This window comes from Chelonoidis abingdonii, chromosome 7, assembly GCF_003597395.2.
Source record: "Chelonoidis abingdonii isolate Lonesome George chromosome 7, CheloAbing_2.0, whole genome shotgun sequence".
NCBI classification, from domain to species: Eukaryota; Metazoa; Chordata; order Testudines; family Testudinidae; genus Chelonoidis; species Chelonoidis abingdonii.
This window is the reverse complement of record NC_133775.1, coordinates 33,909,768-33,925,185: the sequence shown is the minus strand read 5'-3', so window position 1 is coordinate 33,925,185 and position 15,418 is coordinate 33,909,768. Positions and strand designations below refer to the sequence as shown.

The following is a 15,418-nucleotide window of genomic DNA, read 5'->3' as shown; positions in this document are numbered from 1 at the left end:
CAGGGGAAACAGCAGGAAGACAGCAGGTCCCCACATACCCACCAGCCTCTGAAAACAGCAGCGCCGCACACAGTATCGGCAGCACACAAAGCACCCCCTGTTCTAGCAGCAGTACAGCCTAACCTAGGGGGAAATAAGTCCAAGGAGCATCATAGGAGGGCAGAGGTTCAAAGAGACAGTTTGTTGACATTAGCTCTCTAAAGTTGGAAGGATTAATTTGGTTTCTTTTGAGAAAGGAGGGATTTCACTGTAGAAAAAAAAAATCACCTGATCTGGATAAATACAGTCTTTGGACCTTTCTACAGCCTGTTATGCTACATGAGACAAAGCTATTAATTCTACAGTACTGCAACCTGTTAAAAGGGTGTGTGGGCTCTCAGTGCAAAATACATGCCAGTTTGAAAAATGCTGCTTTGTCTATACAAAATAATTTTTGGTGCCTAAACCTTTTCACTGACAAGGTGTTCGTAAAGGGATTTCAACAAGATAAGCAGAATAAAGGAGATCTTAGGTCAAAGGATTCCTACACATCAGAAAAAGTCTCAAGCTCAGATTTACATGGCTAAAACCATTTTATTACTTCAGCTATATTTAACCACTTCAAAATAGTGCCTTGTTTTCTTGAGCTTGACTGCTATAGCATCTTACCTGCTTTCGTGTTTTGTGTACAGTTTCAGGTGTTTAAAATGTGTTTGCCTTTGGTAATTATAATGCTCACTAAAGCAACTTTCCCTTTTTTGTTCACTGGGCCAAAACTATCTTCAGTTAGGGGTTTTTACCCACTATGCCCTTATACACACTAAGATTAAAGAAAGATAATATGCACTAATGTTAATGTGTGTATACTTAATGGTATATCTTTATGCAAATATATATACCACCGTATACATAATTTTACTTAATCTAGCATATCTATATTTTTAGAATGAGAAAATGATCTTAATATCCCACTCTACCCATGAGGATGTTGTTAGATATTTATAATTGGCTCTTTAGTTTATATGCATATTTTGAAATTAATATACAAAAGTAGTATATTGAAATATACTTGGCTCCGTCCTACATTTTTTGTGTGCCCCAAATTCCAGTTGACATCACTGTGGTTTTGAGTGCACAAGGGATATACAACCGAGCCTCTCTATGTAAAACACTGCATATAAAAATTAAACTGCTTTTAAGATAACAGTCCACAGTGGTTTGTGTCAAAACTACTGGTTAGTCATATGAACTTTGCAATTGGATATTCCCAAAGTAATGTTAGAATGTGAGATGGGCAGTAAGGCACTAATTTTCATAGTATTATTTTAGTGCTTTTGCCATACTCTGACCTTACAATAAATCCCAAATGGAGGGAAAAATTAGATGTGAATTACTTTGAATTTTATGGTGTCACTTTGCAACTGTAATATGCTCTGATTCCTCTGGGTAGTGTTTTTTGTTGTTGTTGTTTTTTAAGTGAATGCTATTCTCTTGTCACAGGATATGAATGACTTCAGTAGAGGCTGCTTGTATTCGACAGCAGGAGAATAAGATTCTTTATATTAGGGCGATATTCTCCTAAGTCTGAACTCAATATTTCTATTGCTAACTCTACACTCATGCCATGTATACAACTCATATTGTCAATGGATATTCAGCTTGTATAATGAGATCAAAATGTGCAATAGAGATACGTACTCAGGATCAGATAGCAGAATTTTGCCCCTAATTTTTTAAACACATGTGGCTCTGGTCGTGCAAATGCTTATGCACATGGATAAACTTACAGACCAATCTGATGTTGCAAGGACTTATCCATGTACTTAACTTTACGCCCTGTGATCAACTCAGTGTCAATGGGGACTACTCAGAGTGAGTAAAGTTGAGCACATGTGAAACCCTTTGCAAGATCAGACCAATGAATAATTCCATGGAGTTCAACAGAATGACTCACATACATAAGTGTTTGCAGGATTGCGTCCGTCATGTGGGGAGAACAAATATGCTACCTGTGTCTTTGAAAATAATGCGCTTTGCCTAACCTTCAGCAGAATGTATTGTGTAAGCATATTCTATGTATAAAATCTTTAAAGATGTCTTCAAAGAAGACTAAAGTCTTTAAGTCAATCATAGCTATATTTTACTACATTAAATTTGTGTATAAAGATATATTTAAGTGTTTTAGATGAATTTAAATTACTCTATATATGTTTAATTTCAGTTACTGTGAATTTTACATTTTTTGTAAATTCTTATTACCATTTTAACCCTTTCCTTCTCAGATTAAAAAAAGTAGAGTCTCATAGGAAGTCTTAGAAAATTCTGTTGTGATGGACAGGTTTAAGATAGTTAATTGTATATTTTTGAGAGAAACATGCTGCATTATCAATGATTTTATCAGTAATTTACTCTAATTCTAAAATTTACAGATTTATATTTCCAAACTGACAAACCAAAAAAATCCAATGCATAAAAACAAAATTGACTTTTTATCCTTATATCCAGGATAGAATTTAAATTAGGCTCATCTTGGTGTACTTAACTGTTTAACTCAGTTTGAAATATTCTTAACTCTAATGGAAAATTACCAATATGTTAATTGGACAATGGATGTCATCAAATGCAAGTGTAGTTTCTTATGGGATTGAACAGTCACTTCTGTAGGCAAGAGAAGTAAAACAAGGGCATTTCCCAAATAATAGCTTTATTAGAAGAATGTACCACACCTTGCAGCAGTTACTGACTACTGCAACTCAGAATACTGCTACAAATGTAAACTCCTCTTTTATAAAACAGCCATTTATATTTACTGCAAGTTGTATATCATTGAATGTTTCAGTGCAAAGCCACAGTTTCTTGAGTCTATCAAGAGGCTGATCCTGCCATCATTACTCAAATGAGAGATTTACCTTGTTCAGAGGAGCAGCACGAGACCTATGTGCCATTTATATCCCATTTAGTTACTCAAAATGGGGCTCACCAGACATAATTGGTGCTGGACTTCTGCCAAGGTGAATTTCACAAGTAATCTTATTGAGTCCAGTGGGGTATCCGGTGGAAGGATGGCAGAATTGGGCTTTAAAAAAGACAGCTTCTGACGATAAAAGCCATTAGTGAAATATTTAAAACTCCAAGGCAGACTGCTTATTGTGTTCATATATTGTCTAATCACTAGCTTTAACCTTTAAAAATATTTGGTGTTGAGCAGCTGTTACATTATCGTTTTAAGAAGTCAAAACGTTCTGAACTGGGCTTTTCCGTTGCATTTACTAGATGGAACAGAGTTTTGCATAACGTCTCTAGAGATGATTGTAAATTCTTTTTGTTTGTTTTCTGTAATGTATATACCAGTCTTTTCTGTAATGTGTATCTACCTCATGCTTCACAAGAAGACTTGTACTGCTGGTTATGCTGACAGCACTTTCTGTGAGGTAACTGTTCTGCTCTGTTTTTGTCAGTCAGACATGGGGTGTTCATGAAATTAATTGGTATTAGCTATCATATTTTCAACTGGTTCCAAACACAGTACTTTGATTTGTTTTTTAATCAGTTCTTAATTACAAAATTTCATCACAGATGTATTTAAAAAAAACAATGGGAGAAATGAATCCATTAATCCCTCTGGCCAGTCTGAACATCCCATTGGTATTTAGTTCTGTGTTCAGTATTTCAGAAGACTTGGGGAAATGCTTAGTTGTACAGTTTTGATAACCACAGTGTCATGTCATCTTAGTCTGTGCATAATAAAGTTATATATCAATTATTAATAAATGTGTTGCTTCATTTTCTGAAGTAGTACAGGCATTATTGAACACTGACAAAACATATAGGCCATATTATGCCTTAAGAGCTCATATTCAACTCCCATGAGCTTCAATCAGAGCTGCATGTCCAAGAGCAGTCTGTGTTCCCGTCTGATTCTTTACTTTGTCCTTCCTCACTTTCTGTCCCCTTCCACATTTCATCCCTGGCCTTTTGCAGGCTCCTCATTACCATGGCTTACAGCCAGAGTCAATAAACAGACACAGAAATATTGAATTCCTCCACCACTGTTCATCCCAGTCCTGATCCTGCAAGCCCTTACATAGTACACAGCAGAATATACAATGGTGTTTTACTGCAGCACAAATGCCAGGCAGAAGTAAGATTAAGGAGCCACCAATAGTCCTTCACACTGATCAGTAGAAGTCCCTAGTCTTGTTGCACCCACTCTCTTAATTGCTAGTGTCCACAGTACAAGAGGAAACGTCTGAGGAGACATGATCTCAGCATGATTTTCATCATGTTCGTGAGGAGCTTAGCTACTGTATATATTTTTCCTCATCGGTCTTATTCCAACTACTAGGCACCTGTAGCTTGGCAGCCATGCATCAGCTCTTATGCAGGCCAGGGGTTTTGGTGATCACTGTCCTGCTCCTTCCTTTATACATTGTGCTTATGTGCACAACTCTCCACATCGGCACCATGCAAGATCAAGTCGAGTGTAGCTTCAAAGTTGCTCAAATGTCCGAGTTAATTTGCAATCTTAAGTTCCTATTAAAGGGATACAAAATGTTCAGTGATTTTTTTTTTAAATGCCAAGACTCCCAAAAATGCAAAATTCCTCACTAATAAGATGCAGTCATAAATTTGCAGATTGCACACGAGTTATAATTCACAGAGGTGCAATTAGGGTGACCAGATGTCCTGATATTTGGGGCTTTGTCTTATATAAGCGCCTATTACCTCCCACCCCGGTCCCAATTTTTCACACTTGCTGTCTGGTCATCCTAGGTACAATAGATACAGAGCTTCATAGTGACTATATTTCAGTTTCTGCTATTTTTCTTTTGGCACAGAGCTGTCTAGGTCTCATTTTCAGTGTTTAAAAAAAAAAAAACAGTTGGGTCTGTGCTTCACCACTGTCTTAAAAAGGTTTATATTTTGAGTGATATGGAACAAAGATGATCTGTGTCTTACTTAGTTTTCATTAAAAAAAATCACAACCATCAAGTTTTGTGTTGATTACATGACTATTTTTAAAATGTCTTTAATAAAATCCTTCAATATTATTAAGTGATCATCCACATTTATAAAGTGTTGGTTTCTGCCAGGCACTTGTGAATGATATAAGCATTTTGGAGAGAGAAGAAATATTACTATGGGCCTATTTCAAGAAAAACATAGTCCAGACCTTTTCTACTCTAAACAGAATTAAATGTGTAGCAGCATTCCCTCCAAGAATATATACAAGAAAAGGGGTCCAATATTTTGATAGATTTTCATAATTGTCATTTTGTAGTTGTAAAACATATTTATGAGAATTGACGTCAGTTTGCTGCCTTCATTTTTATACTTTATTCCCAGTTCTTCAGACATTCTGAACTTGTGTTCATTTACATGGACTGGATTCCACACACACAAAAAGATTAAATGACATCACTTCACCTACCCAAAAAAGGTCACAGCTTAAATCACATTTTTAGGGACTTCTTCATTTACTGGAAACTATAAGGGATTCTCTGCAACCTGTAGGGAAAGCTTTGGACACTGAAATGGCTTTTGGTCTGCTCCACAGCAATGGATGTGCTTGTATGCAGCTAGTATTCAGTTTCATTCAGTAATTTTGCTATATGCTTAGGGGAAAATAACAGATTAACAGAGGGTCATGCGAACAAAGAGAGCAAAAGATTCATAGACTCTAGGACTGGAAGGGACCTCGAGAGGTCATCGAGTCCAGTCCCCTACCCTCATGGCAGGAGCAAATACTGTCTAGACCATCCCTGATAGACATTTATCTAACCTACTCTTAAATATCTCCAGAGATGGAGATTCCACAACCTCCCTAGGCAATTTATTTGCTCAGGTAAGGGAGAAAATCACTGAAAGATATTCATTTTTAAGAGGGGTTCACAAGACATTGACATTTTAGTGAAAGGGGTTCAGAGGTTGTTAAAAGTTTGGGAACGCACTGGCCTAGGGCAGTCTCCTTCTGAAACGCAGGGAAGGTTTTCTGGGGTGGGGAGGAAAGGAGGTCTTGATGTGTTTGACGCTATGTCCCTCTTTCTAAAATTTTGGGTCATTTTCACTTGATTAGCATCCATTTGTTACCCTCTGCATTACGTGATGTAACAGAGTGTTGCTGTGACTTATAAAAGAGAGGCTACAGGCCGCAGCATGAACTGGTCCTTCAATCCAGAACCACGGTATTTTGTAAGTTCTAGTTCTCATGGGTTATGGGCATTAGAGGGGCTCACTCAGTAAGGATGCTAGGAAGGAGCTCCTGAAAGATACAGGCACCACTTTTCCCTCCAACCGAGATGGACCAAGAAAGGGAAAAGGCCTTAGATTTCTTTGGCTATGGCTTGGCAGAAGTGTTGTGTGGGGCAGAATAGAGGAAGTTCACAGACCAGGTATATGAGTAGTGATGCCCAGTTGTTCAAGCCAGACACCACAATCAGAGTCAGGTTACCTGGAGTGAGGCAAGACAGGGTCCACAGGCTGGAGAAGGGCTGGGAAGGAAAAAGCAGGCACCCAGGGGCTATCACACCATGGGCAAACATTTGGAGGCAGCCAGTGAACTGCTTGTTGCTAGGCTTAAGAGCCATCTGCTGACTTTTCCAACCACCAGGAGAAGTGGCTAATCAGGCTGCAAGCCAGCTGCATTGTTACATGACCTGGATACTGGCTGCTGCGCAGGTTTTGCTGCTAGCCTGGCCTGCTGTGGTCCTGCTTCCCTGAAGGAAGGAATTCTGAGGGGAAGAAGAAGCCTATGTTTATTAGCTGCCATCTGCCTGGCTGTTGAGCAGCCCTTGCTGGAGCTCCTTTAACAGAGGGGCTTTGCGGTTGTAGCTGCAGAAAAAGGGGCAGAAATGGACAACGTCATTTTGGGAGAGCTGTACACAAGAGAGAGAGAGACTGATGTTTGGCCTTTCGTTTGGCTTCTATTTGTGGAACTTTCTTCACGCTGGAAAGGGTGGCAGATTTTTTGTTTTAGTCGAGTAACTAAATTACACACCACAGAGGAAAAGCTGAGGTAACTCTTGCACCCTGCTGGGGAAAAAATTAAGGTGAGACAAGCCACTGCTCACATTTTGGAGGGGAATATTTGACATTTATGAGATCTGAAATGGGGGACATTTTGTTTTATAAATAAAATGTATAATATTCGTGAATGGTGATAGCACCTGCTCTCAAGATGCCTTTCAGTTTTCGCTTTGATATGCTGAAGCCCATGGATTCTGAAATCTTTTATAAAATTGAACACCATTCGTGAGCATGATTTTCACACTTGTCTTTTGCAATTGGCTATTTCAATATCAGGGTTGGCAAATATGTTCAATAGCAGCTGGCTGTCGCAATACAAATCAAGTATAATGTATTAATTATTGCAGTATCCAGTAGTGCCAAGTGCTTCACAGAAGATAGAGAAAAGATAACTATAATGAAGTGAAAAGTTTTTGCTATTTCAATATATCATGAGATCATTTTACTTCACCTGGTTATGTCTGCAAATACATCTACATTTGGCACCATCATGTTCTAGCATGAATGAGAACAAATAACTTATTTTATTTAAAAAATATATACACTGAGGATGTGTTAAACATGTTAGAGAAGCTTTGGGGTTTTTAAATTGCTTTATTTCTACTTTGCAGTAGTAAAGTTTTAATCTTAGATGGTCAAATTCACGAGGCTGCTGTAAGCAGGTGCAATTCTGTAAGGTTTAGTTTACACTAGTCTGAATTTAGACCCTCAGTGCGCAAAACTATGTGCTTGTTCCTCCTAATTCCTTTTTGATATATGATAGTAGATGGGTATTATTTACTATCACCTACACACAGGGTCACTGCTCATGTAGTTTTCTGCTTCTATGCAATTCAACTATAAACCCAATGATCCTTATGCAATTCTGAGTTTAAAAGTGCATCTGGGCATTGTTATTACACACGGAACCTTGATTGGTTGCACGTAAAAGTACACCTTTTGCTCACTATAAGCGACCTATTACGACACTGAGGCAATTGAGTCGTGTAAATATTCGGTCCTCTGTAAAGTCATACAAGATCTAAAGGTTCCTAGATCCTTATTAAAGCCACGCTCTAGACACCAGTACGGAACGATCACAGGACCATTAGATCCACATGGGTGATGTCGAATGTGGCGGTACTCTGGTGAGGTATATCCGCCACTCATTCTTAAGTGTTCAATGGCTTCTCCGAAGAAGATAGTAGGGTTTAAGGGAGGTAGTGGCTATACCGAGACAAGTGTGACACGTATTTTTTATAGTTCCTCCCTATTTGTTAAAATCAAGTCTAGAACAGCTTCCCCCCTAGTAGCTTTTTCAACCTTCTGAAATAAAAAGTTGTCTGCAATGCAATCCAGGAACTTATTGGATAGTCTGTGCCCCGCAGTGGTGTTTTCCCAACATATATCTTGATAGTTGAAGTCCCCCATCACCACCAAATCTTGGGCTTTGGATGATGTTGTTAGTTGTTTAAAAAAAGCCTCATCCACCTCTTCTACCTGGTTAGGTGGCCTGTAGTAGACTCCTAGATGTTACACTTAACTTTTTTTTTTTTTTTTTTTTTTTTTTAAGTTTTTCAGTTATTTTGGCATCTATATCTGAAAGACAATTTAAAAAAAAATCAGTTTGGGTGGAGTCTCTTTCACTCTGCTCATACTTATTCCAGCCTGTAAACTGCCCATGACACAGTTCCAGCAAAGGACATAGGGTACTTTAAAGTAATATTGAAATAAATTGGATTTTTCTTTAAGTCACTAATTTGAGGGTGAAGCAAACAGTGGCTGAATTTAAAGATGCCTTCTATGGCTCAGTCTAGTTTGCTTAGTTTGCAAGCTATGCTAATTTTTGAAGGAGTCCCAGTTAAAGTCAATGTGGAGCTGCTCTGGTGAGCAGTTTGCTGCTGATATGCTGAGCATGTAACTTCCAGATTTTCCTTGTAAGCACTGATAAGAGAACAAAAAGTTCTTAAACTACCCATTCGTCTCAGTAAAAGTATTCTCTAGAGCCATAAGGAACTCTGAATCAGGGAAAAGACTCCACTTAAAAAGCCTTTCTCTGCAGTGCATGATTTCACAGTAAGTGGTTAATAACATAGTAATTACTGAACTAGTAAATGAAAAGAAGAAACCAAACAGGATTACAATTGCCATATACACAGAGCATTTACACTGATAATATTTACCCTCTTAAAAAAACGTCATAAGCGCCAGAACATGGTAGAAAATATAAATCATTGCAAGGAAACTATAAAATAATGTTAAGGAAGCACTTATAAAGGACCTGGAAATGAAACTTAAGTGAAATGTTTCATGGACCATAAGTGTCTTGGCTAGCTTTCACAACATAAAAAAGTGTCTGTTATAGTAAGGGCCTGCACCATACCCATGCCAACAGCATCTAAGGTTTGGGCCCCATACCATAAGGCAAGGTTGCACACCACTGGAAATTCACTTTCACAAATCATGAGTAATATTAGAGAATTACACCTAAGCAGCATTGTTCCTTTTCCTGGTGGCAAGGCCTGTGAAACTGACTTTCCAGAATGTGGTGCCTGAGACTCCCAATTAGTATAGTAACAGAATTATGTTCTAATGCAAATAAACTTTCCATGTAGCAACAATTCTGCAGCTTTTACAGTAGGTGAAAAAGCACTGAAATTTAAAAGGGACCCATAACAAACCCCTGAATTAAAGGGCAAGTTAAGGTGCGATTTACTTATGATATTCAGATGGGATACGTTCATGTTATTTATTAAAGCACTTCTAAACCACTGATCTGGAGTTCAGTAGGTACTTTGCAAATATTATAAACACATTCAGAAACTCAAGATAAGAGACCTCCCAATGTATGAAAATAAGCTTCTTCCCTGTCCTCTCCAAGCTATAGGAGCCAGATTGCTGTTCAGGACCTTTCTGCAGCTGTGACTGTGCAAACGGGTGAGAAAGCAGACAGATCTCCCCAGCTGGAGATTCTCCAGGGTAGAGAAACTCCTCTACAGCCAGCTCCTAGGGCCAGGGTTGTTGGAACAATTTGTATAATGGGGTGCTGAGAGCCATTGAACCAAACTAAACCTTGTATATAACGGAAACCACTTCAAGCCAGGGGGTCCTGCAGCACCCCCTGTAGTCCTAGTTCCAGCAGCACCTTTGCCTAGGGCAGTGGTTCCCAAACTGGGATTCATGAAATGTTAGAGGGGGTTCTCACGAAAAAATTTCCTAATGGCAGACAGAGCAGTCCCTAGGGATCCTGGGCAGCATGGGGCCAGCGGCCCGAAGCCCCTGTAACTTCCAAGAGCTAAGTAGATCAAAGCAAGCATATATATCAGGCTGAAGAGATTCAAACTTCAAGTTTCCTTATAAGAAATGGAAAGGGAGGTGGATATTTTTTTGCTGTTTTTAAAATTAAATAGCCATCTAGTATTGTTTTTTAAATTATAAAGAACAAGTTTAAGCTTTGTTGTAACATGCATTGTTTGCTTAGACTGCTCAAGACCTGAATGCTTGTGTAGGAGGAACTCTTTGAGTCGGCTTCTTAAATACCTTCATGCTGTTTCACATCTGATACTCCTTGATGCAACATAGGAGCCTTGATTTATAACAGGCTTATTCAAAGTGATACAAGCTATGAAAGTGAGATCTTGGAAGAGTGTTGCTGTTTTCATAATGTAATAAAAATACTGTAATGATAAATAATAAAATATATAATAAGCATGTCATAAAAACAAATTTTATATTTCCAAAATCACTGCTTTTATAATTTATGCTCAGGTAAGGGAGAAAATCCCTGAAAATATTCATTTTTAAGAGGGGGTTCACAAGACTTGACATTTTAGTGAAAGGGGTTCAGAGGTTGTTAAAAGTTTGGGAACCACTGGCCTAGGGCAGTCTCCTCTGAAACTGCAGGGAAGGTTTTCTGGGGTGGGGAGGAAGGAGGCTTGATGTGTTGACCTTATGTCCCCTCTTTCTAAATTTTGGGTCATTTTCACTTGATTAGCATCCATTTGTTCCCCTCTGCATTAGTGATGTAACAGAGTGTGCTGGCCTTTAAGAGAGGCTACAGGCCCAGCATGACACTGGTCCATTCAATCCAGAACAAGGTAATTTTGTAGTTCTAGTTCTCATGGGTTATGGGCATTAGAGGCTCACTCAGTAAGGGATGCTAGGAAGGAGCTCCTGAAGATACAGGCAAACTTTTCCCTCCAAACCGAGATGGACCAAGAAAGGGAAAAGCCTTAGATTTCTTTGCTATGGGCCTTGGAAGAAGTGTTGTGTGGGGCAGAATAGAGGAAGTATCATATGACCAGGATATGAGTAGTGATGCCCAGTTGTTCAAGCCAGACACCCACAATCAGAGTCAGGTTACCTGGAGTGAGGCAAGACAGGGTCCAAGGCTGGAGAAGGGCTGGGAAGGAGCAGGCACCCAGGGGCTATCACAACCATGGGCAAACACTTTGAGCAGCCAGTGAACTGCTGTTGCTAGGCTTAAGAGCCATCTGCTGACTTTTCCAACCACCAGGAGAAGTGGCTAATCAGGCTGCAAGCCAGCTGCACTTGTTACATGACCTGGATACTGGCTCTGCTGCAGGTCTTGCTGCTAGCCTGGCTCTGCTGTGGGTCCTGCTTCCTGACAGGAAGGAATTCTGAGGGGAAGAGAAGCCTAGTTTAGAGCTGCCATCTGCCTGGCTGTTGAGAGCCCCTCTGCTGGAGCTCCCTTTAACAGAGGGGCTTTGCTGTTGTACTGCAGAAAAGGGGCAGAATGACAAGTCATTTTGGGAGAGCTGTGACACAAAGAGAGAGAGACTGATGGTTTGGCCTTTCGTTTGGCTTCTATTTGTGGACTTTCTTCACGCTGGAAGGGTGGAGATTTTTTGGTTTAGTCAGAGAACTAAATTACCCACCACAGAGGAAAGCTGAGGTAACTCTTGCACCCTGCTGGGGAAAAAAGTAAGGTGAGACAAGCCACTGCTACATTTGGAGGGGAATATTTGACATTATGAGATCTGAAATGGGGGACATTTTGTTTTATAAATCAGAATGTATAATATTCTGAATGGTGATAGCACCTGCTCTCAGATGCCTTTCAAAGTTTTCCTTTGATATGCTGAAGGCCTGGATTCTGAAATCTTTATAAAATTGAACACCAATTAGTGAGCATGATTTCACACTTGTCTTTTCAATTTGGCTATTCTCAATATCAGGGTTGGCAAAATATGTTCAAATACAGCTGGCTAGTCCAATACAAATCAGTATAATGTATTAATTATTGCAGTATCCAGTAGTGAGCCAAGTGCTTCACAGAAGATAGAGAAAAGATAACTTAATGAAGTGAAAAGTTTTTGCTATTCATATATCATGAGATCATTTTACTTTCACCTGGTTATGTCTCAAATACACTACATTTGGCACCATCATGTTCTAGCATGAATGAGAAACAATAACTTATTTTATTTAAAAAATATATAGCACTGAGATGTGTTAAACATGTTAGAGAAGCTTTGGGGTTTTTTTAATTGCTTTATTCTCTACTTTTGCAGTAGTAAAGTTTTAATCTTAGATGGTCAAATTCAGAGCTGCTGTAAGCAGGTGCAATTCTGTTAGGTTTATGTTTACACTAGGTCTGAATTTAGACCCTCAGTGCAAAACTATGTGCTTGTTCCTCCTAATTCCTTTTTGTTATGTGTTGCACTGTTTATTTAACTATCACCACACACTAGTCACTGCTCATTATTTCTGTAGTGCAATTAATATAAACCATGATCCAGAATCTGATTTAAAGTGCTCTGGCATTGTAAAAGGACCTTGAAGTGGGCATAAAGTACATTTATGCCCACCTTAAGGCCCCTTTACACTGGCAGAGTGGTGTAAAACGGCCTCTGTATCAACAAGAATCAGGTTCCTGTCCCAAAGAGTCTGACCCAGACAAAACGATACACAGGACAAGAATTCCAGCATGGGGTGATGCTGCAGGGCGGTACTCTTGGTGAGGTATAGATCATTCTAGTGTTAATGGCTTCTCAGAAGAAGTAGGGTTTAAGGAGAGATTTGAAAAGGGACAGATTATAGACTCTAGGACTGGAAGGGACCTCGAGAGGTCATCGAGTCCAGTCCCCTGCCCTTATGGCAGGACCAGATACTGATTAGACCATCCCTGATAGACATTTAGCTAACCTACTCTTAAATATCTCCAGAAATGGAGATTCCACAACCTCCCTAGGCAGTTTATTCCAATGTTTTTTCTGTAGTGCTTATTGCCACAGTAGCTAAGCCTTTTCTGACCTGAAATATTGGAATATTTCTGGGGGCAGGGGCAGCAACATTAATCCAAAAAGTTCATAAATATCTTGTGGTGTAACTGGAATTAATTAGTATTTTCTCAGCATTTGTGTGTGCTGAGTACTGTGCAATAGAAATGGGCTGGTATGGTCCCTGCCACAAAGAGCTTGCAACCTAAGTGTAGTTCTGACTTAATCAATGGGGATACCAAACAGCTGGGTAGGAATGGGGTAAAGGAAAAGGAAGGTTACTGGACTAAGGCTATGCAGCTTCCTGCTTCCTCAGATAGGTTAATTCAAGATTTAGTGATTAGTGTTGGCTCACTACTTGTGAGGTTTTATAATCAAGCTTTATTCATAATTTTTACTGTGTGTGTATGGAGGGGGACGGTGCCTCAATGCTATGTGCCAGGAAGAATGATTGATTAGCATTCAGGAATTAAGGATGATTATTTCAAGTTTGGAGCAAACACTCAAAGGCCAAATTCTCAGTTGGTGTAAATTAACTCTATTGACGTCAGTGAGTTATGTCAGTTTACACCAGTTAAGGGTCTGACCTAAGTGTACAAGCTGTTCTTTTGCACTGAATACCAGAAATATAAATCTGACAAACAGCCAGTTTGAATACAGGCCAATATATTTACTCAGATCCAAATATTATTCCCTAGATCTTTTCCTCCTGCTTTATTTGTTTCTTCAAAAATGGAATTATTCCCCTGTCACTGAAATCAGACATTTTATAATTTTACTCCAGCACTCCCCCCGTACACTTGATTTTAAATCTGTAACACCAAAGTTCTTTCCTAAAATCTTAATCCTTCCCAGACCAACTCAAGAGTCTCACATTCCCAAAAAAGAGTTTCACTTACCCATTGTTGGCATCAGTGTTTGTATTTATATCAGAGGGATTTCATTCTGGGATTAGCAAATGTAGAGTTTAATGGTTTGATTCAAACAAGCAAACAAACAAAATCCAAAGTGAGGTATGCTAAGTGCCTGCATAAAGGGCTCTTCTGACCTCAATGAACAATGCAGATCTTAATACAAATCTCCCTAAAAAGATGTTAGTGGGTGTTCTGGATAATGTTAATTAGTCATTTAGATATCAGTTTCACAACAAAGCTTACGGGTTCTTTCTGTTCTTGGAAAGATCTTGGTAATTACTTTATCAGATTTTCAACAACAACTTTATCCAGGGACATCCACCTGACATCTTTTCCCGTCATTTTTTGGCTTAAAATTACGGCCTCTCTTAAATTGAAGCAAGACAGATATACCTGTTCAGTTTGGGAGAAAGCTATCTGACACAGTGGCTTTCTGAGGTAAACTTCCATTGTCCCCTTGTCAGATAGAGGAAACATTTCTAAAGATGCCTCAGATGTGTAATGTGTAGAACAAATGGTGTTCCAAGCCACTCACCCACATCAGAATCACTTCTGATAACTGTGACGTCACCCACTGGCCCATCACCACATTCGTATCCATGTAGTTAGGCCTGTAGGGAACGTGCTAGGATTAGTCACATATGAGTCAGTTGTAATCATTCCACCCATTTATGCACTCTCTTCAGATAGCATGGTTTCAGATGTGTGTAACTGGCAACCATTTTAAAGCCTTGTCCATGCTATAGCTGAGACCATGCTCGTTAACACTATCTGTGATTAAGCACAATTGTTGCTAGTGGGATTTTAACAATGGTTCCTTGACCAGCACAGACAGGGTCTTTTCTTGCTCTTGTTCCCTTCAGTTCTTTGCCCCTCCAGTGTTAAGAATTATACCTAATGTCCATCCTATAGTATTATTTTGACAGAGGAAAACTTCTCTTCACTTTTGACCTAGGTAGAGTCTATTCACCTTCTGGGAGCAGTAGTTTATAAATTAGATCATCCAGTCAGAGAACAGAAACAATAGCATGTGACCCGGGTAACCAGTCACATATCGTAAATATTCTGAGTGAAGAGTCTGCAACCAATCTGTAATCTGAAATGTGTTCACACACAAGATGCATCAAATACATTCAAATAGCAACCAAAATAGTAAGTAATTTTCTGTTCTCAAACTATGAGCAAACAGGAAAAAGAACTACATTCACTAAATACACTGGATATTGTGAATTCTTTGCCCTGTTCTATAAATAAAATATCATAATTTAAATTCTCAAA

The 15,418-nt window shown here is 39.1% G+C and overlaps 1 protein-coding gene across 7 annotated transcripts in view; it reads left to right on the top strand.

The window, feature by feature from the left end:
* The window catches only part of TGFBR3 (transforming growth factor beta receptor 3), a 185,598-nt gene extending 181,859 nt beyond the window's left edge, over positions 1 to 3,739 (top strand). For 5 of the 7 annotated variants that reach the window (XM_032772986.2, XM_032772984.2, XM_032772982.2 and 2 more), the window contains exon 17: positions 4 to 2,310. In XM_032772986.2, the coding sequence (XP_032628877.1) occupies positions 4 to 122 (119 nt within the window). In that variant the 3' untranslated portion in view covers positions 123 to 2,310. Of the gene's footprint in view, position 1 lies in introns of all 7 variants that reach the window. The other 2 variants (XM_032772983.2, XM_032772987.2) reach the window with 2 other exon arrangements.
* Positions 3,740 to 15,418: the final 11,679 nt, after the last annotated feature.